The sequence below is a fragment of the Martes martes genome, assembly GCF_963455335.1.
Source record: "Martes martes genome assembly, chromosome: 13".
NCBI lineage: Eukaryota > Metazoa > Chordata > Mammalia > Carnivora > Mustelidae > Martes > Martes martes.
Window position 1 is genome coordinate 73705265 of NC_137901.1, and position 21252 is coordinate 73726516.

The window sequence follows — 21252 nt, forward strand, 5'->3', positions numbered from 1 at the left end:
CAGCCTAAACAGCTGGAGATCAGAGTGAGGATACTGCTCCCTAGACCAGACCACAGAAGGTCAGAGAGGACAGGACTTCCTTCATCATTTTGCTTAAGCCAGTTCAAATAATGAAGATCAGGTTTCTAGGCCATGCCCCTACCAATAACTTCTCAGCTGACCATCACTGGCCACCAGATAAAGCCCAGATTCTCTTGTCCTGCCAATTAGGATCCATGGTTTGGCCCCTGACAATACTCTCAGTCTCTCTTCTTAACACATGGCATCCTTTGCGCTCCAGCCACACTAAGCAAGCCATGCAACCTCACCACTGGACCTTTGCACATGCCATACACAGTATGGGTTGCCTTCACTCTTTCTCTTACCTAATTCCTCCAAATTGTCCCACAGGGCTCAACTCAATCATCACCTCCTCTGAGGAGTCTTTCCTGAATAACCCCCCACCCTGACTGCAAACATCAAACATTTTAGTGGTATTCCCTGGGGTGTCCCAAAGCCATTGCTCTGCATAGAAAGAGCCTGTCTGAGTCTTTCCCTCACCCAATGAAACCATGTTCTGTCCATCCCAGTATCTCTGGCACCCAGCACAGGGCCTAATGCAAAGCAGACACTTGGTGAAAGCTGAACGGAATCAAGGATAATGATTTTAAATTAACATATTATGGATGGCACATTCTGTATAGAAATTCACTAGACCCCCTGCCTATCCTCAAAGGGCTCCCATTCAAAAGTCTTATGTGAACACAAAAAGATGCTCCACATCATGGATCATTGAGAAAATGCAAATAAAAACCACAGTGGGATGCCACTTGACCCACCTTCGGATGGCTCCCATCAAAACAAAAACCAAAACAACAGAAAACGACCAGTGCTGGCAAGTGTGTGGAGAAATTGGAACCCACGTGCACTGTTGGTGGGAATAGAAAATGGGGCAGCCGCTGTGGAAAACAGTGTGGCATTTTCTCAAAAAATTAAACACAGGATTACCATATGACCCAGAAATCCCATGTCTGGCCATATACCCCAGAAGAAATGAAAGCAGGGTGTCCGAGAGCTATCTGTACACCCATGTTCTTAGCAGTATTTTTCACAATGGCCAAAAGGCGGAAGTGACTCAAGGGTCCATTGACAGATGGATAAGCAAAATGCTCCATAGATACACACAACAGAATACTACTCATCTTTAAAAGGAAGGAGGTTCTGACACCTGCTAAGTTATGGATGAATCAATGAGAATTCTGAGAAGTGCAATCAGCCAATCACAAAAGGACAAGTACTGTGCGATTCTACTTATACGAGGTAGAGCCATCAACTGCATAGAGACAGAAAGCAGAATGGCAGGTGCCAGGGTCTGGAGGAGAATGGGGAGTCTGTGTTTCACAGGGGCAGAGCTTCAGTTTTAGGAGACAACAGAGGTGCTGGAGATGGACGGTGGTGATGGTTGCACAACGAAATGAATGTGCTCAATCCCACTGAACCAAACACTTAAAAATGGTTATGATGATAAATTTGATGTCGTATGTACTGGGCTACAATAGGCAAAAGAAAGAAAGAAAGCCAGCCTTGCACACAGAATCTGAAAGCCCGAGTTCAAATCCCAGCTCCATCAGTACCTGGCTGGACGGTGATGGCCTCAGTTGCCTCTGCAGCAAAATGGGGATAATTCCCAGAGTGGGAAGACTCTTATCTTTTGAGGTCTATTTCAGGCAAAGCATCTGAAATTTTTTCACCTGGTGCCTGTGTTGCGATGAGAGTTTGCACATACGTGGTACAAGGCATGGGCTCTTTTTGTTCGAGGGACACAAAGAATCCAGCAGGTGCCCACCAAATGAGTGTCCATTGTTAGGAAAGAGTCCTATGGGGGTGCCACGTATTAGACCCACAGGGGACCTCATCAGGGCCCCTTTCACACGCTGCCAATGAATTCTCTCTGCTGCCATCTAGTGTCTGATGACCATATTGACCTTTCCTCACTGTCAAACTTGTCTTCTGAAATCCTGAGGTCTTAACTGCTTTGCACACAGAAGCTGACAGTTTGCCCACCCAAGCACGTGTTCATGTATAATTCATAGTGTATCACGTTGCCTGGCAAATGAATATTTATCAGCTTTTTCATAAGAGGCAGGGTGGTGTTTCCTTTTGTTGCTACCAAAATTCTATGCTGTAGCAAATGAAATTTGTGAGCAAATAAAAAGAGAATGAGAAGAAGTGAAAACTCCTAGCCAAGTCCATTGCACTTGTAATTTTCCATTTTCTGAGGCCCTCCAGCATGCGTATGGAGGTGGTTTCGGTTTGGCTACAACAGAGGACCGCTGAGTCGTCCAGAATAGCACGCTACCATATGCTCTACCTATTGCCCCCGCAGAAAACTCCCCCACACCCCACATCGGGGTGTTTTTGACTGCAGAAGAGCCTCAGACCTTTTCCATGGCTCCATTCCAGATGCTCGGGACACAGATTAAGTGGGGGGTGACCAAGGACAAGGAACCCCTCATGAAGATTGGTACAGACTGGCTGGTGGCATCAAGCCCGGCAGCTTCAGGACTTTCTAAAGGGGCTGCCACCAAGGGAGGGGATTTCCCTGCACCACACCATTCGGGTCTGATGTTCCCTCCCTATGGTGAGTTAGGAGGGCTACAGAGAAGGCCCTTCCTTGTCGGCAGAAAGGGACCTGTGCCCTGGTCTCTACCGCAGCAAAAAGCCATAAAGGACCTAAGAACTGGGACTCCATTTACTCTTCTTGCCTCGTGACCCGCCGACTGAGGGTTCTAGTGCTGATGATCTCAGACACATGGGGGCACAGTCCCCTGCAGGTGGAGTCTCAATGGGGTTGTGAACATGGGGTCTGTGTGGCTCAGTTGCCATCCCTCTGGCCTTGCAAGAGGGTCCCGATCCAGTACTGACGTTCATGCTGATGACGATAGTTCATGTACACTGAGCCCTTATGATGTAGCCCCGTGCTGAGCCCATGAACTCCACCACTGCATGTAATCCTCAAAACACTCTCTACAGGGAGGCATTATTGTCTTGCCCACTTTACAGAAGAGAAGACTGAGGCAGAAAGATGCCATAACTCGCTTACGTTCACGCAGCCCCAGCCGGGAGCGAACGGCGGCTCTGTTTGACTCTGGAGCCTTGCTTTCTCAGCAGCCCCCCCAGAAGCCACAAACATGGGTTCACAGACAAAACCCACAAATGTTTGGCTGTGTGGCCTCGGGAGAGGCAATTCATCTCCCTGAGGTTCCATTTTCTCATCTGGAAGAGGGACACAATGTCTCTCGGTTTGCAGGGCTGTCAGGAGGAGGCAGGGTTTTGCAAAATTCTAAAGGGCTCTGTGATCAACAACCGACCAGTGGCCATTCCTGGCAGAAATATCTATCGATGGCTTGACACTAGCATAAAAACAAGGTCCTAGCCAAGGCAGTTTATGGTGGAGTTGGAGAAAGGAGACACATGGGGGCAGAAATACAAGGTGATACATTTGTATTCATTCATTCGTTCATTCATTCATTCATTCATTCGATGGACAATTTATTGAGCCCTTGCTCTAAGCCAGAAAGCGTGTAAGAAATGAACACAATTTCAGAGAAGGGAAGGACGACATGCACATTAGAACAGGATGACGTGAGGAGCTCTGAGCCGGCATCTGAATAGCAAGATGGCACCAGCCAAGAGTACTCCAGACAGCGGGAAGAGCTAGTGCAAAGGCCCTGAGGCGGCATTCATGGCGATTCTCTAAGACAGGGCGGACGGGGTGGGGGAGGGGAGGTGTTCTGGTGTGAAGTACTTCCTGAACAATGGGGACTGTGAAGCTCTCCTTTCACAGACTACCCTGGGGTTCTGGTGCTGAGTGGAACTCCTTTTGGAAAGTGTGGCTTGGGGCCCTTCTAGTGTGCATGTTCTCTTCTCATGGCCTTAATAGTGTCCTCCCACACGTCCTCACGCAGGGCTTCAGGAGGTCATCCCTAAGTGACAGTGTAGGGGGGTGCAGTCTGGAGCAAGGGCCCGAGACAAACCTCACTCTGCCCTCAATTTTGCCCCCAAGGCCCGGGTCTCTGATCTCTGCTGGTCCAGATGCCCCTCCGGGGCAATCCCTCTGGAATAGAAGCACCCAGGGCCCCGCACCCCCTCTTGTCCCACATACCTTCCTCTCGTCTATTCCCTCAGAGACCAACACGAGCTTCTTCATGAGGACAGGGTCCAGCACCTGGAATCGCCGGCGGAACTGAGCGAGCCCCACGTGGTCAGCGTAGCCTGGTGGGAGGGGAGGTGGGGGCGGGGCCAGGGCAAGCAGAAGAACAAGGAGTCCAAGTGAGAAGACCAGCCCGGGTCCTGGACTCGCAGGCAGCCCCTGCCCTGCTCCCAGCCTGGCAGCGATCTTGCTGGGTGGACTCACTTCTTGGGGCCTCAGTTTCCCCATTTGTCAACTTAACAGATTAGGTTCAATCAGCATTTTCCAAATGTGTTCCCCAGTACCCAAACCCTATAAAATGCTCCACTGAACATTTGAAAAAGCAGCACTCTCGTCTGCCCCCTGGAGGGTCACACGCCATGCCAACGTCAAAAGGCTCCTTGGACCACTGCAGGGAAGATGCCAGATCAGCTTTGCTTAAAACCTGCTTGACTATGGGAAACTATTTTTTTTGTCCACCATTTATGACCACCCCACAGGCTACATGGATAGGCTGCATTGGGTATTTTCAAAGGTTTGTTGTTGTTGTTTTTTAAATCTAGCATGTAGGATGGACATGTGTACCCTTCTAGAAAGCTCCCGAGAGGTGACATTAGAGCAGGCCTCTGAAGGAGCCGTAAGAGATCTGCCACAGGATTGGGTGTGGAAGGCAGAGGGGGCCAGAGAGGGGAAACCCAAGGCTGTCTCCTTGGTCATAGCAAAAAAACAGCATTTAGTGAACATTTCTGTGCACCAGACACTAGATTAACAACTTCCTTGCATTACAGACAGTGAGGGGCCTCCATCATTGGACCCATTTTATAGATGTGCAAATTAAGGCCCAGAGAGTTCAAATCACCTAGCCCAAAGTGGTATGGATAGTAACTCCCCCAGCTGCGATTCAGACCCGGACAGTAATCCAGTAGAGAGGAGTCAACAATAAAGTCAAAGAAGAGCAGGGACCCAATCTCAAAGAAACATGAAGTCGAATTCCAGGCCTCAAGGTTTGGACTTGGTCCTGGATACAAGGGGGCCTCAAAAAGACCCCTTCACTGGCCAGATGGGAGATGGTACAGAAGGTATGGCAAAATCTGGCCCCACTTTGAGACTTCGCAAGAAGCCCAAATGCATGAACCATGAGGCAGAGTGATGGTGGTAGGTACGTGTGGTGAATCCAGGAAGGCTTCCTGTGGGAAGAAACCTCAGGCCAGCTTCCCAGGAGGCTGACCACTCAGAGACGGGGACTAGGAGGTCAGAGGCACGCCCATTTGGGTCAGACTGATCCGGGCTCCCATCCCATTTCTGCTCTTACGAGCCCTCTGGCCCGTCATGAATGACCCCAGCCCGTTGAGGTTCAAGTTCTTCACTCATCAGATGAGAATAACAGGATCTGGTCACAGGGTCACCATAAGGATTGAATCCGATGACGGGCGTGTATAAGACACTAACACTCACTGAGGCTTTCCCACACCCGGGCAACTCTTCTATGTTAGTCTCTTACTAACTCATCAAGTTGCCCGTCAGCTCCCTGGGACCTGAGCAATTAGGGCAGAAAGAGAAGCATGATCTAAGAACTTCCCCGGGGTCCGCCACAGCCATGCCCAGGCCGACTGGCTCCAGGGTCTGACCACGCCCACCAGGCTGGGTGTGGGAAATGCCGCAATGGATTATTTCAAAGGTTTTTTTAAAAATTTGCTATATGCCAGGCACTGGGCTAAGGGCTCCGTAAGAATGACATCAGTCAGTTAGATGTCTTGATACTGTACCAGCATGTCGTAGACATTCGATACTCTGCACGCACACGTGTGTGTCATGTGTGCACCTGGATACATGCGCAGAGACATGATATGTGTGTGAATTCAAATTCATAAATTTTGGATAGGTGTGTGTATCCATGAGCCCGCATACATTTCTCTTATATGGCGTGAGACAGGAGACACTTGGAGCGGCAAAAAAATGAGGAACTGAACAGGCCTCGAAGGCAGACAGTGGAAAGTGCTATCATAAGACATCAAAACTTTACGTGGTTGGAAAATTTCGTCCTGCCCCAGGCGGACTGCACTGAGAAGGCAGAGGGCAGACACCGCAGTGAGGACCCAAGGCTGACATGATGGGGATGGCTGGCCCAGGCAGGCACATGGGGGTTCTAACCGGTAGTCCAGAGTGTCTGCAAAGGCCCAGTTCCTCCTGCCAGCCAGCCGGCCAGGGCAGAATCAATTGGGCATGATTGTGACCATTCTGCTCTTCTCCTGTGACATTATCTGTCACCACCCTCCTGTGGTCATGCAAGCAGGAGGGAAAAAATATCGGTGAGACGCTCTGAGAAGTGAGGGTCTCTCCTTTGCTTTCCAGCTGCTTCCAGCCTCTCTGTCAAATTCCTGGTGTTCCAGGTGCTGGTTGTTAATGCGGTGGGAGGAGACGGGGCCACAGCCAGGCGAAGTCCACCACAGAGAAGTTCAACGAACAGGTGCCCAGCTTGCCAGACTCCCCACCAGCCCCAACCACCCCATCCTCTGCAGAGACCATGCCTGGGCCGTTTCTAATGTCAGAGAGGGGAATCCACGCGGCAGTCTCTGGGGTCTGGGAGGCAGAAAGGAATCCGAAGGATTCAGCACAAACTCAGCTCCTGAGATGAGCTATGTGGACAACTCAGGCACACGCTTGCTTTCTAAAATAGAGACCTAAAGATTTCATTCCTCTGATTCAACTCCTGTCTTCCCCCGGCCAACCCTCTCACCTCAACCCACTGAAAACCAAACCTCCAAATGTCGGTGGCCTGCCTTATCAGCCACAAGTGCCCTGTGCAACTTGAACCCCAGTCCCCGGAAAATCCAGGCTCTTCCCTGCCTCTGGGCCTTTGCATATGCTGATCTGCCTGCCTCACATTCTATCTCCCAGATGCCAGCTGCTTACTCTGTATCATGACCCAAGTAAGAGGTTACCTCCTCCCAGAGGTTTGCCCCGGTCTCCCCAGGGAGAACAAGAAGCTCCCTCCTCTAGGCATCTGGGAATTCTTGCATCCCCGGATGGCAATGCATGTCCCTGTCAAGTGTTCCCACCTGAGTTCTCAAACCAAGCTGAGCATCTTGAAGACCAAGGTATTGCTCACCCTGGGAATCTCACCATCCCCACGTACGAGCTCCCTGGACACCTGCCTTTGAAAGGAAGGCGGGCCAGACAGAGCCTGAGCTTTCCAGGAGCGCACATGTCACTCAGGAGATAAGGTGGCTTTGGCTCCACCCTGCCCCCACCACGGGGTGACCTTGAGCATGTCCTTCCACCTCTCGGAGCTTCCTTTTTCCCATCTGTAACCACAGCTTCCCTTTCACGGGCTCATTATTTTACAGAATAAACAGGACACTGCGTGGAAAGCTGAAGCATGTACCACATAAGGCTCCCGTCCCTTGGCTGCTACCAGTTTTCGAGCTTGTCAAGGACTCAGACACCAGGTGCTCACACCCTGGCTGTCTCTTACCTGTCCTGTGCAGACGCAGTGACTCCAGGATGTGGGAGCCGGCAAGCTGCACCCTCAGCGCCGGGATGTCCAAGGGCAGGGGCTCACCTGTCCCTGGCTTATCTCCGCCAGGCTGCAGTGGGGTCAGAGATCCCTGCCCGCCCCCGCTCGCCACCGCAAGGCAGTGGACGAAGTATAACTGAGACCGTCTGATCACGCTGGTCAACGCGTCCTAGGACCAAAAGGAGACGGGGTCAAGGCCTGCTGCCCTGGGGTACGATGGACAGAGATGCTGCCCTGGGGTACGATGGACAGAGATGCTCCCCTAGCATCCACTCAGCCTAGCCTGGGCATCTCTGGGGGTCCCCAAGTTCTATGCCAAGGATTGCCTATCTACAGCCTGGTTCACACTCAAGAGGAAAAGGGGAACTTTATTAACAGCCCTTGTAACAGATGGGGAGACTGAGGCCCCCAGGTCCCACAGACCCCTCCCAGAAGAGGCGGGTTAGAACCCACGACCCAGGCCTATAGGCTTTTCCTGTAGAATACACTGTGAGGTCTTTTTCAAAACTTGCCCTTCCCGTGGTCCACCTTCTGGACTCAGCCTGACCACTGACCTGTCATAGCGCCCTCATTTGTTACTGGGTGGATGTGTCTGGGTCACCTGTTTCCAGCCAGTGCTAGATCCTGCTGCCCTCCCCCAAGAAGAGCCTTGTGATGAAAATAAGGCATCTGAGAGCTGAGGAAGGCAGGCGGGGCTGGATCAGCTGGGATATTTGTCACCAGGGTCAGGATCCTAGGAACTTCCCACAGCTGCCCAAGGCAACGCAGAGCAGCCCAGGCTTTGGTCTCGGACGTGGATAGATCAGGGACTTGATCGCGGATGTCTCTTTGCTGCCCGGAACCTCAGCTCCCTCCTCTACAGAACGCAGTGTGAAACCTGCCCCTCCAGGTTTCAGGAGAGGAGAGGCAGATGCGGGCTGCTAACTCATCCTGGAGGAGGGCTAACTCACCCTGGAGGGTGGCATTGGCTACGGCTCCATGGGGATAGGGTTCCCGCTCACCATCTGTAGCTTGATCTGGTAGCATGGGGCTTTCCTCTTCACGGCGGCCAAGCTGCTGGCAAATGCCCTCCTCACCGCGCAGCTCCTCTGCAGGGCCTGCTGGGAGGTGCCCTCCAGGCCAGCCACAGCCCAGCACACGGGGGGCAGCTTGGCCCGGGACTGGAACAGGCTCCTCAACTCATCCCTGGTAGGGAGGAGGGGAAAGAGAAAGGGACTTTAGGGGCTCACGGGGAATGGGCCCCACCTTGCTTCTTGCGAACCTGCTTCCTGAACCCTCCTCTCCTATCACACCTCCCAGATGCCACACTTTAACCCTCAGTCCCTTCTGCCGGACAAGCCTTTGCTTGGTGGCAAACACCAGCTTCTTTCTCCAGGCTCCTCCCTCCCCTGATTTTCCAGCAGCAAGAACAGTGAAAAGACCTACTGGATGTCAGTCGTTACCGATGGGCCTGGGGGAATCCCACCGAGCCTGCGCTTGCTTGCGGAGCAAAGGCACCTGGGTTCTCCCCAGAGCAGGCCCAGCACACAGTAGGTGTTTATGCCACACAGTTCATGCGAGAACGAACAACTCACGGGCTGAAGAGGCAGTTTCTGGCCCTGCAAGCTAGCATAGGTGAAGTGCCCGGCCTGATGCCCAGCAGCAGACAGGGCCTTCCCTCAGCACCCCTGTAACACACAGCTATAAGGCCAAGGCTCCCCAAGTGTCTGTTCTGAGAAATCTGAGCTGCCTTGCTTCTTGTTTGGGCCAATAAGGACGAAGAACTCCAGGAAGGTCCTGCGGTGCCCTTGGACAGGGCTGGGACCCAGAAAAGGCCTCACGCCTCCCGGGTCCCATCCGCCCCCTCCCCTCCAGTGAAAGCATGCAGGCAATTTCTATCGCTGTCTGCCATCCAGGCCAAGCCCCAGCCCCAGCCCTGCAGCCCCACTATCTGTCTCCCTCTACGCTTCATCAGACTATCCAAACTAGTAAGGATCTTCGTCCAAAGGATCCAAAGGTATTTAGCGTGGTTAAATTCCTGGCAGAGTGCAAAGATGGCTTGACTACAATGGTATTGAAATGAAAAGCTGGGGCGGACCTGGGGGAGCTCCCCCGACCCCTGGAAGCAGGAGCTCTGAGAGGGCAGGTCAGGGCCCCGGAGGAGGTGGGCACCACCTCCCAGTACAGGGAGAAGAGGCTCCTTCATAAGCCCTCTGCTATGTTACACCACCAGAACTTCCCATTTCTCTGACTGCGAAACTGAGGCCCACGTTGTGCAGCTTAAAAGCCGTGAAAGCAAAAGTTGAACATTTGCCTGACTCCAAAGCTGTGTAGTATTCGCCAGATCATGCAGCCTGGTCCAACACAGACTTCTTTCATGGGAAAGGAGGCCAAACAAGCAAACAAACCCAAAGGAGAAACAGTGACAGTCACCCAGGTGAGGAGGGGCAAGGCTGGGACCTGACTCAGGTCCCCTGGCCCTCCATGCTCATGGACCTTCCTTCAGCCCCACCTCCCGACGTGCTCTCCCTTTAGGAGCTGCGTGCCCTTGAACCCTCCTGCACCATCGTGGGCTGAGAACTTCTGCAAGGACCATGTACACAGACTCAAGTCGGTCCCAGTCCTGCCACTCTTTGGCTGTGTGATCAAAGGAGGGCCACTTTACCAACTGGGGCCTCAGTTTTCTCGTCTGTGTAATGGGGCTAAGGAGTCAGTGTTGTTGTAAGGATTAACAAGATACTTAGCAGGCGTTTATCCTGACGTAGGGCACGCTGCCGTGGGTGGTCAGTAAGGATCGCCTCCCTCTTCCAGCACCCCACCCCACCCCGCAGCACCTCCCTGGTGCCCTCGGCTTCTCTCTGGTGTCCTAGCTCTGCCCCTGCAGGGTTCCAGCAGCGAAGCTGGGAGAATCTGCCTACAAGCTTGCGGGTATAGGCATACACCCACAGAAGCATTTCCAGTAACTATGGCCCACAAGCCACCCTTGCCACTAGCATTTTCTGAGCAGGGCCATCAGAGAAGGCGGTGTGCTTTTTTTTTTTTTTAAACACCACAAAACATTATCGCTTCTGTTTTATGACCCCCCTAGTTCTAGGATGTCCATAAAATCGTCCCAGTCACATCATCTCCCAGCTACTTAATGAAAGGCAAGCAGCCAAAAGAAGAAGTCTTGGCGTTCTGGCCTTTGTCCTGTACCAGCCCCAGGGTCCCATCTTGGGGACGGGGCTGTTGGACAGACCCTCCGTCACTGAGTTATTGGGACGGCGTGGCCCCAGTGGAGAGGCCGGTCCCAATCCCTGGCCGGGCTCACCTTTTGGACTGCTGCAGCACCTGGGGGGCATCCAGGGCCGAGAGGTTGGGCTTGGCCCTGTGGAGCCAGCCCGTGAGATCATAGCGCACGGGGTCCTGGCCCAGCTGGTGGAAGATCTCGAACTGGAGGGGCTGCTCACAGGACCGAAAGGCAGAGGTCCCTGAAGGCAGACATAGCACGTGAGTGTTAGGGTGCAGGGTGTGGGGGACACTCTGCGATCGTTTGGCATCACTAAAAACACATTTTTTTCCACTTAAGTATATTTCCAGAGAGCCAAATCTCACAGTTCTGGGCACCCCTCTCCTCTGTATGCATGTCTGTGCGTTCTTTCCAACACTGACTCGATTCCTCCTTGTTTATTAAACACAAGATACCTCTTTTCCCCACATGCCATCAGTGCACACAATCGTCCTGATTTTTTGCCATACCCGCATGCTGCCTGGGTTGTTACTTACTTAGTATTTGTTTAAATTAACACACATTTATAAACAGGTAAGTCCCTTTATAAAGAAGCATCGCACGGCAGGTTGGGTGTGCGCACTCTATTTTCTGATAGTCATGGAAATAAAACATGATCATTGTGCATTTTGAAAATATTGGTGTGCCGCTGAAAATTGTCTTGAATGGTACCAACCGAATAAACGCACAACACACTCTTGGGAGATGCTGACACGCTGACACGCTTGACTGCAAGGGACAGGGCGGGAGAAAGGAAGGGGCTGGAGGTGCAAGAGCGGGCCTGTGTTCAAATCCTACCACTACCACTTATTGTTCTGTGGCAGCGGTCAAACCTCTTCAATCCCTGACCCTCAGGCTCTTCCTCTGTAAACTGTGAATTATACATACCTCTCAGGGTGGCACAAAGCTTAAAGGAGATAATGTGCGTGAAATACGTTAGCATAGTGCCTGGGCCTTGGTTGTCACTCAGTAAGCCCTAGTGGGTGTCACAACCTTTTCTTACATTCAACCTTGTGCCAGTGTCTGGGGCCACAAAGCCTTCATTCCTAACACCAGCACGGTGCCTGGTACGTGAGTGGAGTCCCTGAAGTGCTTGTGGAAGGAAGGGAGGGAGAGAGGGAGGGAGGGAAGGAGAGGGAGGGAAGGAGGGTGGGGAAGATAAGAAACAAGGGAGGGAGGGAGGGAGGGAAAGTAAGAAAGGGAAAGAAGAGAAGGAGGAAGGGAGGAAAGAAGGGAGGGAGGGATGGAAGGAGGGTGGGGATGGAGGGAAGGAAGGGAGGAAGGAAGAGAGGAATCCTACTCACTAATCAATCACTCTAATGGCAGAGATGCTCTGGGGTTGAGTAATGGCCCCAGACCAATTACTCTCAGGAGCGGTAGTATTGTTTCGGTTCCTGTCTGTCTTCTGAATTTCTATGAGTTCCCATCTTCCTAGTGTCAACGCCCCAGCACATTCTAGGGTCCTGAGTCCTTCCCTCCCATGCAATTTGCCACCTCTCTGCTGCAGGGAGCAAGGAAATGAGAAAGCCACATTTCTCGGAATTCTGTACGCAGCAAACGCCGTCTGGGAGTCTGCGGGCTTCTGATGCGTGAGTGATGTGGGTACTGTAGGGTGTGTGGTTTCTTGGAGGTCCACTGTGGTCAAGACCCAAGGCTGACTGAAGTTATCAGCAAGGGACACTTCTGGTGAAGTGACGTATCCCTTCATCTAGCACTTCCGTGAGGCCTTCGGAGCCCACGGTCCCTGCCATCAGGAAGCCACCTTCCAACGAAAGCAAGGGAACAAAGCGACCGCCTCACTCTGGTGCATCGGTCCACACTGCCTGTAGAATGTCCATGCTACCTGTTTGCATGGCCGCCTCCCTGCACTGGATTGGAAGCAGCTTGAGGGCAGTGACCGTGTTCACGCAACTTTATGTCTCGAAGCAAGCACAGAGTTGGGCTTTGAGTGAAGATCCCAAGAGCATTTGGAGAGGGGGGACCAAAGGCAAGAGAGAAGAAAGGACGTCCATGTGGGCTAAGCCCCAGCCAGCCTCTGCTGGACACACGGCCACGTGTGAAGTCACAAGATCCCACTCTGGTCTCTGAAGTGAGCATCACTGGGCTGGTTTTCTAGAAGGTGACACTGAGGTTCAGAGATGAGCCTGCTTGGCTGAAGTGGCACAGCACCCAGGGACAGAGCCAGGATGAGAACACAGGTCTGCCGGCCTGAAGCCCATGTTCATCCCCGGTGCTGGCCTGACACAGGGAGATGTCCCATGTCCCAGGAACAGCCTCAGAAGACCACTCCCAGGCTCCCAGGGGCTCTGCTCGGCCCTCTCACGCTCCTCTTTCTTCGGGAAGAAGCCACAGTGGGAGGTGGTTTCCACCAGTTTTGTTCATCCAAGCATTTCATTGGCTTCATTTGATCTCAGGAGCCCCGTGGAAACAGCTTGAAGACAGAGCCTGACCCACTACACCCCTCTCAAGACTCTGTACCATCACCTCTCCCAAGAGCCTGATACCCCCAGACAGGGGTAGGGGCTTCTGGGGCCCCTGCGCCCCTGGCAACCACCCTCTATGTCCGCTTTCCAGATGCCTGTGGCCTGACTGTCCACTGCGCCTGGGCCCCATGGGAGCTGCCCGCCAGCCCAGCAAAGACACTTAGCGGAGACATAACAGCAAAGCACCGGGTTCTCCAGAAAGCCCCCCCGTGTTCTGCCTGACTAAACATTCTCATTAACTCAGAGCTAATCAGAAAGCCCTACAGACAAAACATCTTTTTTTTTTTTTTAACCTAAATATCTGATTTAATGGCTCTATCTCTGTCGGGCCAGGACAAAGGACATCGCAGTCTCTCTCCTGGGAAGGGACAGCATCAGACAACCCTGCTCAAGGTGTCTGGAATTGGCAGGTCGGGCCTCACAGGAGGAGAAGAGGGGGCCACAGATGTCTCTCCCCAGATCCCCTCCAGCCCCAATCACACACACACACACACACACACACACACACACACACACACCCGTTGCCTTCTCCTTCTGAGCCTCCTCTGGGTCACCTGCCTAAAAGTCAGGATCCAGAAAACATTCTGTCGGAGAAACCCATCTCATTTGCTTCTGGATCATGGAGTTTTGCCATATTCATCTATTCTGCAGCAAGGATGTACTGGAGCCTTCTCCAGGCCAGGGCCATTGTGGGGCAATGGGGAGGGGAGTGGCCAGGCCCCTGCCCTCATGAGCTGGCATTCCTATGAGGACAAGTGCATTCCATCTGGAGGGCTGCAGGGGAGACCGGAAAAGTAGAAGAGAGAAGGAGGTACGGGCTGGGAGAGGTCATTGTTTTTCACAAGGCCTCACACAAGCCCCCTGAGGCAGGTGTCACCATTATTACCATTTTACAAACAAGGGAGGTGACTTCCCAGAAGTCACATGCCTCGCACTCAAGGAATGGAACTAGGATCCCAGTCCAAATCTCTAGGGTCCAAAACCAGGCTGAGTCTTTCATAGCTGTCTCTGGGCTTCCCATGGATCTGAGGAATGTTCTTCCTCCACCCCACAAAGCCACTCCCACACCCTAGGGCCGTGCTCTGAATATGGGGGCCACATTCAGAGCCCAGAGAAGGGTGGTGGGTCTGCGCAGTCTTTGCAGAGAAGCTCAGAGGCCCAGAGGCTCAGCACTGGCTCTGTTCTCAGGGGTCTATGGGACCCATAAGCCATCTGGCTTCTCCGGGGCTCAAGGACTCCGCTGTGGGTGGGGCACAGTAGAACCCCCCATCTGAGGTTCAGACTAAGGGCTCCACTAAGAGCCATTCTCTCTGCCCCTCCCTCCTTGTTCACCAGCTGGCCAAGAAGCAGATGTATTTCAGAGAACAGAGGGGATCATAGCCAGGGGCCAGTCAAGCACAAGGACCCTGGGGGTGAGGGTGGTCAGGAGTTACATCGTGACCTCCCTGGGCCTTCAGTCCTTCTGCCTTCATGGGAGCCTTCTTCCGTTAAAACATATATGCGTTAAAAGTTATATTTCATGACGATATTGGTATCTAGGCAAATAACATTAGCAAAACATAAAACACTCTTATCAGTCTGCTAAGGCTGCTGTGACTGGGGGTACCACAGCTGGAGGGGGCTTAAACAACAGAATGTCGGGGCGCCTGGGTGGTTCAGTCATTAAGCGTCTGCCTTCGGCTCGGGTCGTGATCCCAGGGTCCTGGGATCGAGCCCCGCATCAGGTTCTCTGCTCAGCGAGAAGCCTGCTTCTCCCTCTCCCACTCCCCCAGCTTGTGTTCCCTCTCTCGCTGTGTCTTTCTGTCAAATAAATAAATAAAATCTTTGGGGGGGGGGGGAAAAACCAGAAATGTATTTTCTTAAAGTTCTGGAGCCTGAAGTCCAAGGTCAAGGTGTGGGCAGGGCTGATCTCCTGTGAGGCCTCTCTCCTGGGCTTCGAGCTGACTGTCTTCTCCCTTCCTTTTCGCTCTGTGCACGTCTGAGTCCTGATGTCTTCTTTTAAGGATACCAGTGGTATGAAACTAGGACGCACCACAACGACCTCACCTAACTTTAATGACCATTCTAAAGATCCTCTCTCCAAATACAGCCAAAGCAGTCACATTTTGAACTCCTGGAGGCCAGAACTAGTCTGTGGATTTGAGGTGGAATACTCGGCCCAGAACATACACACACACGTATGTACACATACACATACATATGCATGTACGCACACACACATGTATACATATATATCATATTTGACCTGAAAGTGGATTTTTTGTTCTGGTTTTGTTTTTTTCTTTGCAGAAATTAAAACATTTGTATGGACCCCTTAAAGCGCTGTGCCTGGCGAAGTCAGCCCTGGGCCAAATCCTCTAGGATGAACTTGGGTACCGGTGCTCTGAGCCTGTGCCAGGGAGAACGGCCGGAGCCCTCGGATGCTGCCGCTGTTTCTGCTCAGAAAATCGGGTCCTGATGTGAGTGCAGGAAGGCTCCGTGGACGTCCCGAACAGAAGCCTCGGCAAGTCCCTTTGGGGTACAGGCTTTTGCCATCACCTGCCCAGCGGACCATGGCAGAGAGCCATCACACGTTTTCCACCAAATATTCTCCCAGCTTCCTGTACAATACTCCAGGTGGACGTTCACCCCAAATAGTCCATCGAAATGGTACTCATCTCGGTTGTCAGTGATCTCCACACGGCCGAATCATTGGCCACTTCTCAGCCACACCTCACCCTCCCTTGCCTATGGCTTCCTTCCTAACCCGCCCCCTCTGTACTTGTGCACAGCCGAACACCAAAGGATTACCCCGGCCACCCCTCCTCAGTTGCCTTTCCTGGTCACTGGCCTCATCCTTGGGCCTTGACATTGGAATGTCCCGGAGCCGACCGCTGGGCCCTTCTCTCTGCCAACCTGGATTCCCTGCGTGATCTCAACCAGAACTGTGGTCCTCAACCTTCTTACGGATTTCTTCATTTTATCCTCCGTCTCCTCTGCTAAAATGTCCACCCCAGGGAGGCAGAGATATCTGTCTTGTTGGGGATGGATCTCCTGGCCCATGACAGTGGCCGCCATAACAGTGTGAGGGGCATAGCACGGTGCCCGGCACACAGTAGCCAGTCAACACATTTGCTGACTACACTGATCACTGATCAATGATTGATTGATTGGTAAATAATTGATTATTGATTAATTAAGTGACTGATAAATTTCATTCACTGATAAATGAATGAAAGCCAACACAGGCATGTACACAGACATCTGTGCACTCAGAACACCCCCCCACTATCCCCCGCGTACAGACCTTGTCAGAGCTTTCTCTGCAGCAGACAAGGACAGATTCCAACTCCCAGGCTGGACTCAGCACCCTTCCCCCTGCGTCCTTCAGCCTGACTCCCTTACCTTCGGCCCCAGCACCTTTCTTCTCAAAGGCCGCACAGAGACGCTCCAGCACCATGCTGTCACTGGAGCCCTCCACCCGGACCTCCTCGTCCAAGAGCCAGAAAAGGCCCCTGGCATCCTCAGCACCTCCAACGGCCGGTAAGCGGACCTGGTGGAAAATCCAGGATCACTGGGGAGCCCTGATCCCCGACGGGGACCAGAGTCCTGGGCTTCTCTTCCCACCTCTGGGAGTCAGGGCCTCTGAGACCCCCAGCATCACCACCCAGACGCGTCAGCCCAGAGCCGTGTTCCCAGTGCACCCCCCAGATTCCCAGTGAGGAAAACTCAAAACTATTACAACCCCTCAGTTTCAGGAGGTCTGAATCCGGTCTCTGTCCTCATTTCCTGTGTGACCTTAGGGAACTTACTGCCCCACTCAGAGCCTTTCTTTTTATGTAAAATGGAGACTGACAATACCTTCCTCAGAGAGCTGTAGTGGGGAATTAACAAGGGAAAGCACTCTGTAAATTACACATTCTACGTACACAAAGGCGGCTCTGTATTTGTGCACAGCCGAACACCAAAGGATTAATTCCATCCACATCACTTCTGAGAAGTCTGCATTTTTTTTTTTTTAACTAAAATCTTAAGGGGGAGGGGAGCACCGAAAGAATATTTTAGAGGAGAAGGTGAACTTGGTTCAGTAGCACGGAATTCAAAATCTAGCCATGAGCTTCAGAAACCGTCTAGGTAACTCTGAAGTTTTGTTCCTGGGAACCAGAGAGGCCTGGAGAAGCGAAGAAGCTTGTTCGAGGGCCCCCAGAGAGTTGGCATCACCCAAAACAGCACCAAGTGGTTATGGAGGAAATGTGCGTGATACATGGAGTGACCAGCTGTCCCTTGGTGACTGGGACTCAGCAACTTCCCAGGACATGTGGATTTCAGCGCTAGAGACAGCAAAGTCCCTTGGCAAGCCAGGACAGCCAGGCACCCTGGCTGGGAAATACTGCCCCCCCCCCCAAGAGGCCCAGAGAGGGCACATTCTGGGTCACATGGAGAGGCACAGGGGCAGAACGGGGACCGGATCCCAGATATCCTGAGCCTTCACCTTTCTTTATGGGGTTGAAATTGACAGCCAGTCCGTCCTCAGAAGGTAGCTGTTCCCAGACACCGTCCAAGTACCCAGGGGACCCCAAGGTTCCTTCCTCCTCACACTGCCTGGGTTGTCCCTTCTGGCCTGCCTCTTCCAGGTCAGGAAGCACCACAGGGAGGGGGAACCAGTCCAGAGGGTGCCAACGGGAAGCTCACGGACAATGCAGCTTTGTAGGGACAGGTACAAGCCACTAGGAGCCAAGAGAGGGCTTGGAAGAGAAGGCCAGGGGCAGCAGACAGGAGACAAAGAAGGAGAAAAGTGGCAGCCTGGGCTATCACGTAGCAAGAGAAACATGTGACCTGTAGGCCAAGCACCTGGCAGGGTGCTCTGTGCTCCAGATGTCCTAAACCTTCACAACCATCCCAGGTCATGCTATCATTCCCACTTTAGAGACAGGAGAAAACTGAGAACCAGAGAGGCAAAGGGATGCACTCAAGATCACTGACATCGGGCCTGAACTTGGCAAGTCAGGGAAATGGTTCAGGGCCGTTCTGAGAGATGGCGGAGCAGAGGTGCAGGTCTGGGGTCGGCCTAGAGGGTTCTTGGGATGAGGAAAGTAAAGACTTGGGTATGCCCCCACACTCAAGCCCATAAATGCGTGGACCCCTCATCACTCCCCCATTCTCCAGCTCCCCGTAACCCCTATTCTCCCAGTCTCTGCGGACACAGCATCTGCAGCTGAACATCTGGCCTTCCCAGACAAGTGGCCACTGGGCACTGGCCCCGAGCCCCCTCAGTGCACCATGAGCTGCTAGGCAGATGCTAGCTGAGCCCATCTCAGACACCAGGCAGAGAGGTGGTTCTCAACCTGAGGGGGTTTGGAGAGTAGTTGCCTGGGCCACATCCTTGGGCCAGGGTGGGAATGGATTGCCAGCTTGAGGGTCTCTCCCAATCCCCGGGTGATTCTAGGGGCAGACAGCACTGACGACTTGCAGCTTAAGGACTCGAGTCATCTGGGATTTTAATTCAAAGCCTCACGGCGCCTGAGAGCCTGGGTTTGCTGGACTCCGCCTTACCTGGGAAGGGTTCTGGTCCACCACAGCCACCGTGGTCCCCGGGGAAGGCTCCGGGAGGTCAAAGGGCACAGGAATACCTTCCTGGAAAGTCACAGAAGTTCCGTGTTAGTTCCTTCCGTGAGCTGAAGAGGGTGGAAAACTTCCGGAGGAGAAAAGAGAAGTGAGGACTTTCACCTCCCCTTAACCTTTACAATTATTATCCTTATTATTATAATTATATGTATAATATATATGTAATTATATAACAACATATTATTATAATTGCCATCATTTTACAAATACTCTTTTTTTTTTTTAGAAAGAGAAAGCCTTTTTTTACAGATTTTATTTATTTATTTGACAGACAGATCACACGTAGGCAAAGAGGCAGGCAGAGAGAGAGAGAGAGGAGGAAGCAGACTCCCCACCGAGCAGAGAGCCTGATGCGGGGCTCGATCCCAGGACCCTGAGATCATGATCTGAGCTGAAGGCAGAGGCCTTAACCCACTGAGCCACCCAGGCGCCCCTAAAAAACATTCTTTTAAGTAAGCTCTACCTCCAGCGTGAGTCTTGACCCTGAGATCAAGAGTCACACGCTCCACTGACTGAGTCCTCCAGGCTCCCCATGTTATTTTTTTTTATGGCGGTAAAATATCTGCAACATAAAATCTACCTTTTTCTGCATCATATAGTTAGTGGCATTAAGTTCACTCACATGTTATGCACCTGTCACCACGTCCCCACCTCCAGCACTTCTCCATCTTACAAAACCGAAACGCTGTCCCCATTAACCACTGATTCCCATTCCCCTCCTCCCGCCTCAGCCCCTGGCTACCACCGTTCCACTTTCTGTCTCTATGAATTTGACTGCAGTTAAGTGTCTCGTGCAAGCACAGTCCCATAGGAGTCGTCCTTTTGTGACTGGCTTATTGCACCCTACAATGTCCTCGAGGTTCATCCATGTCGCAGAATAGATGAAAATTTCCTTCCTCTTTGCGTGGACAGATCAAACCTGTTTACACACACACCCCACCCCCGCAAGGTGGACACTCGGGTTACTTCTACTCTTTCACTACTGGTAAAGCTGCCGTGTGGCTAGGTGTACGGATTATCTCTTCAAGACATGGTCGTCAGCTCTCTGGGGGTAGACACCCAGAGGCAGATTTGCTGGATCATAGGGTAATTCTATTTTTTGGTTTTTTTTCAGACAAACAGCATCGTGTTTTTCACAGTGGCTGCACAGTTTCGTATTCCCACCGACCAGCCACACAGGGTCCAATTTCTCCACATCCTTGCCAATGTTTGCTGCTTTCTGGTTTGGTTTGGTTTGGTTTGGTTTTTTATCATTACCATGCTACCAGGTATGAAGGTCTATCTTGATGTTTTGACACACATCTCCCTAAATTTTGGGCACTTATTCCCATTTGTCCATCTTTTAGGGAAAAAATCTATTCAAATCCTTTGCCTTTTTTCCAATCAGGATATTTGTTAGTTAGTTAGTTAGTTTGTTTGTTTGTTTTAAAGATTTTATTAATTTATTTGACACACAAGTAGGCAGAGAGGCAGCAGAGGGGGGGGGGTGCAGGTTCCCTGCTGAGCAGAGAGCCCGAAGCAGGGCTCGATCCCAGGACCCTGAGATCATGACCTGAGCCAAAGGCAGAGGCTTAACCCACTGAGCCACCCAGGCGCCCCTAGTTTGTATGTTTTATCTCCACCCCTTAGCCTTTGCATGAGAAGAGAGGTTATAGACCAACATTCCAATAACATCCTGACATCGCTCATTCTGCCGGCCCTTCAGCAATCGCGGTGAGAGCTTTATCAGGAGCTAATCATTCAGTCCAAACTTTGCTTGTATTTGCTGAGTTACTAATGAGCACGGGGCTGATAACTGGGTGCTGGAGGGAGTGAGCACACACTATGGTTAATGACAGTCGCCATTCAGAAGTCAGCATGCGGATGTCAGTCACGACGTCATTTCCAAGAGTGTAATCGTGGAAATCACCCAGAGGTGCAAAGGAGGGCTGAGACAACATTGGCCGTAACCAGTGAAATGCACGATTACTAAAAGTTGCCAATGGAATGAGAACACGGCAATAGCCCGCTGCTGTGAAGAAAAGAGACAACAACAAACCCGTGCGTAGGGAAGGATCAGAAATCTGCAGAGAAGACGATATATGGACAATTAGGTGGTATAAAGTACAGACAGCAGGAACAGGGCTTTCCTGGGGGTGTTGGGGTTAAAGGAAGTTATGTTTGCTGCTTACGGATATTTCTATGTATGTCCCAGTTTTTAATAAAGAACATGTATTGCCTTGATCACCAG

General features: G+C 52.0%; 1 protein-coding gene across 1 annotated transcript in view; it reads right to left on the reverse strand.

The window, feature by feature from the left end:
- MYO18B (myosin XVIIIB) overlaps positions 1-21252 on the reverse strand; it is a gene marked incomplete at its 5' end in the record, with an annotated part of 220584 nt that overhangs the window by 153148 nt on the left and 46184 nt on the right. The window contains 6 exons of the mRNA XM_080821624.1: positions 4145-4254; positions 7647-7857; positions 8690-8873; positions 10978-11137; positions 16803-16950; positions 18951-19031. Coding sequence (XP_080677750.1) covers positions 4145-4254; positions 7647-7857; positions 8690-8873; positions 10978-11137; positions 16803-16950; positions 18951-19031 — 894 coding nt within the window. The remainder of the gene's footprint in view (positions 1-4144; positions 4255-7646; positions 7858-8689; positions 8874-10977; positions 11138-16802; positions 16951-18950; positions 19032-21252) is intronic.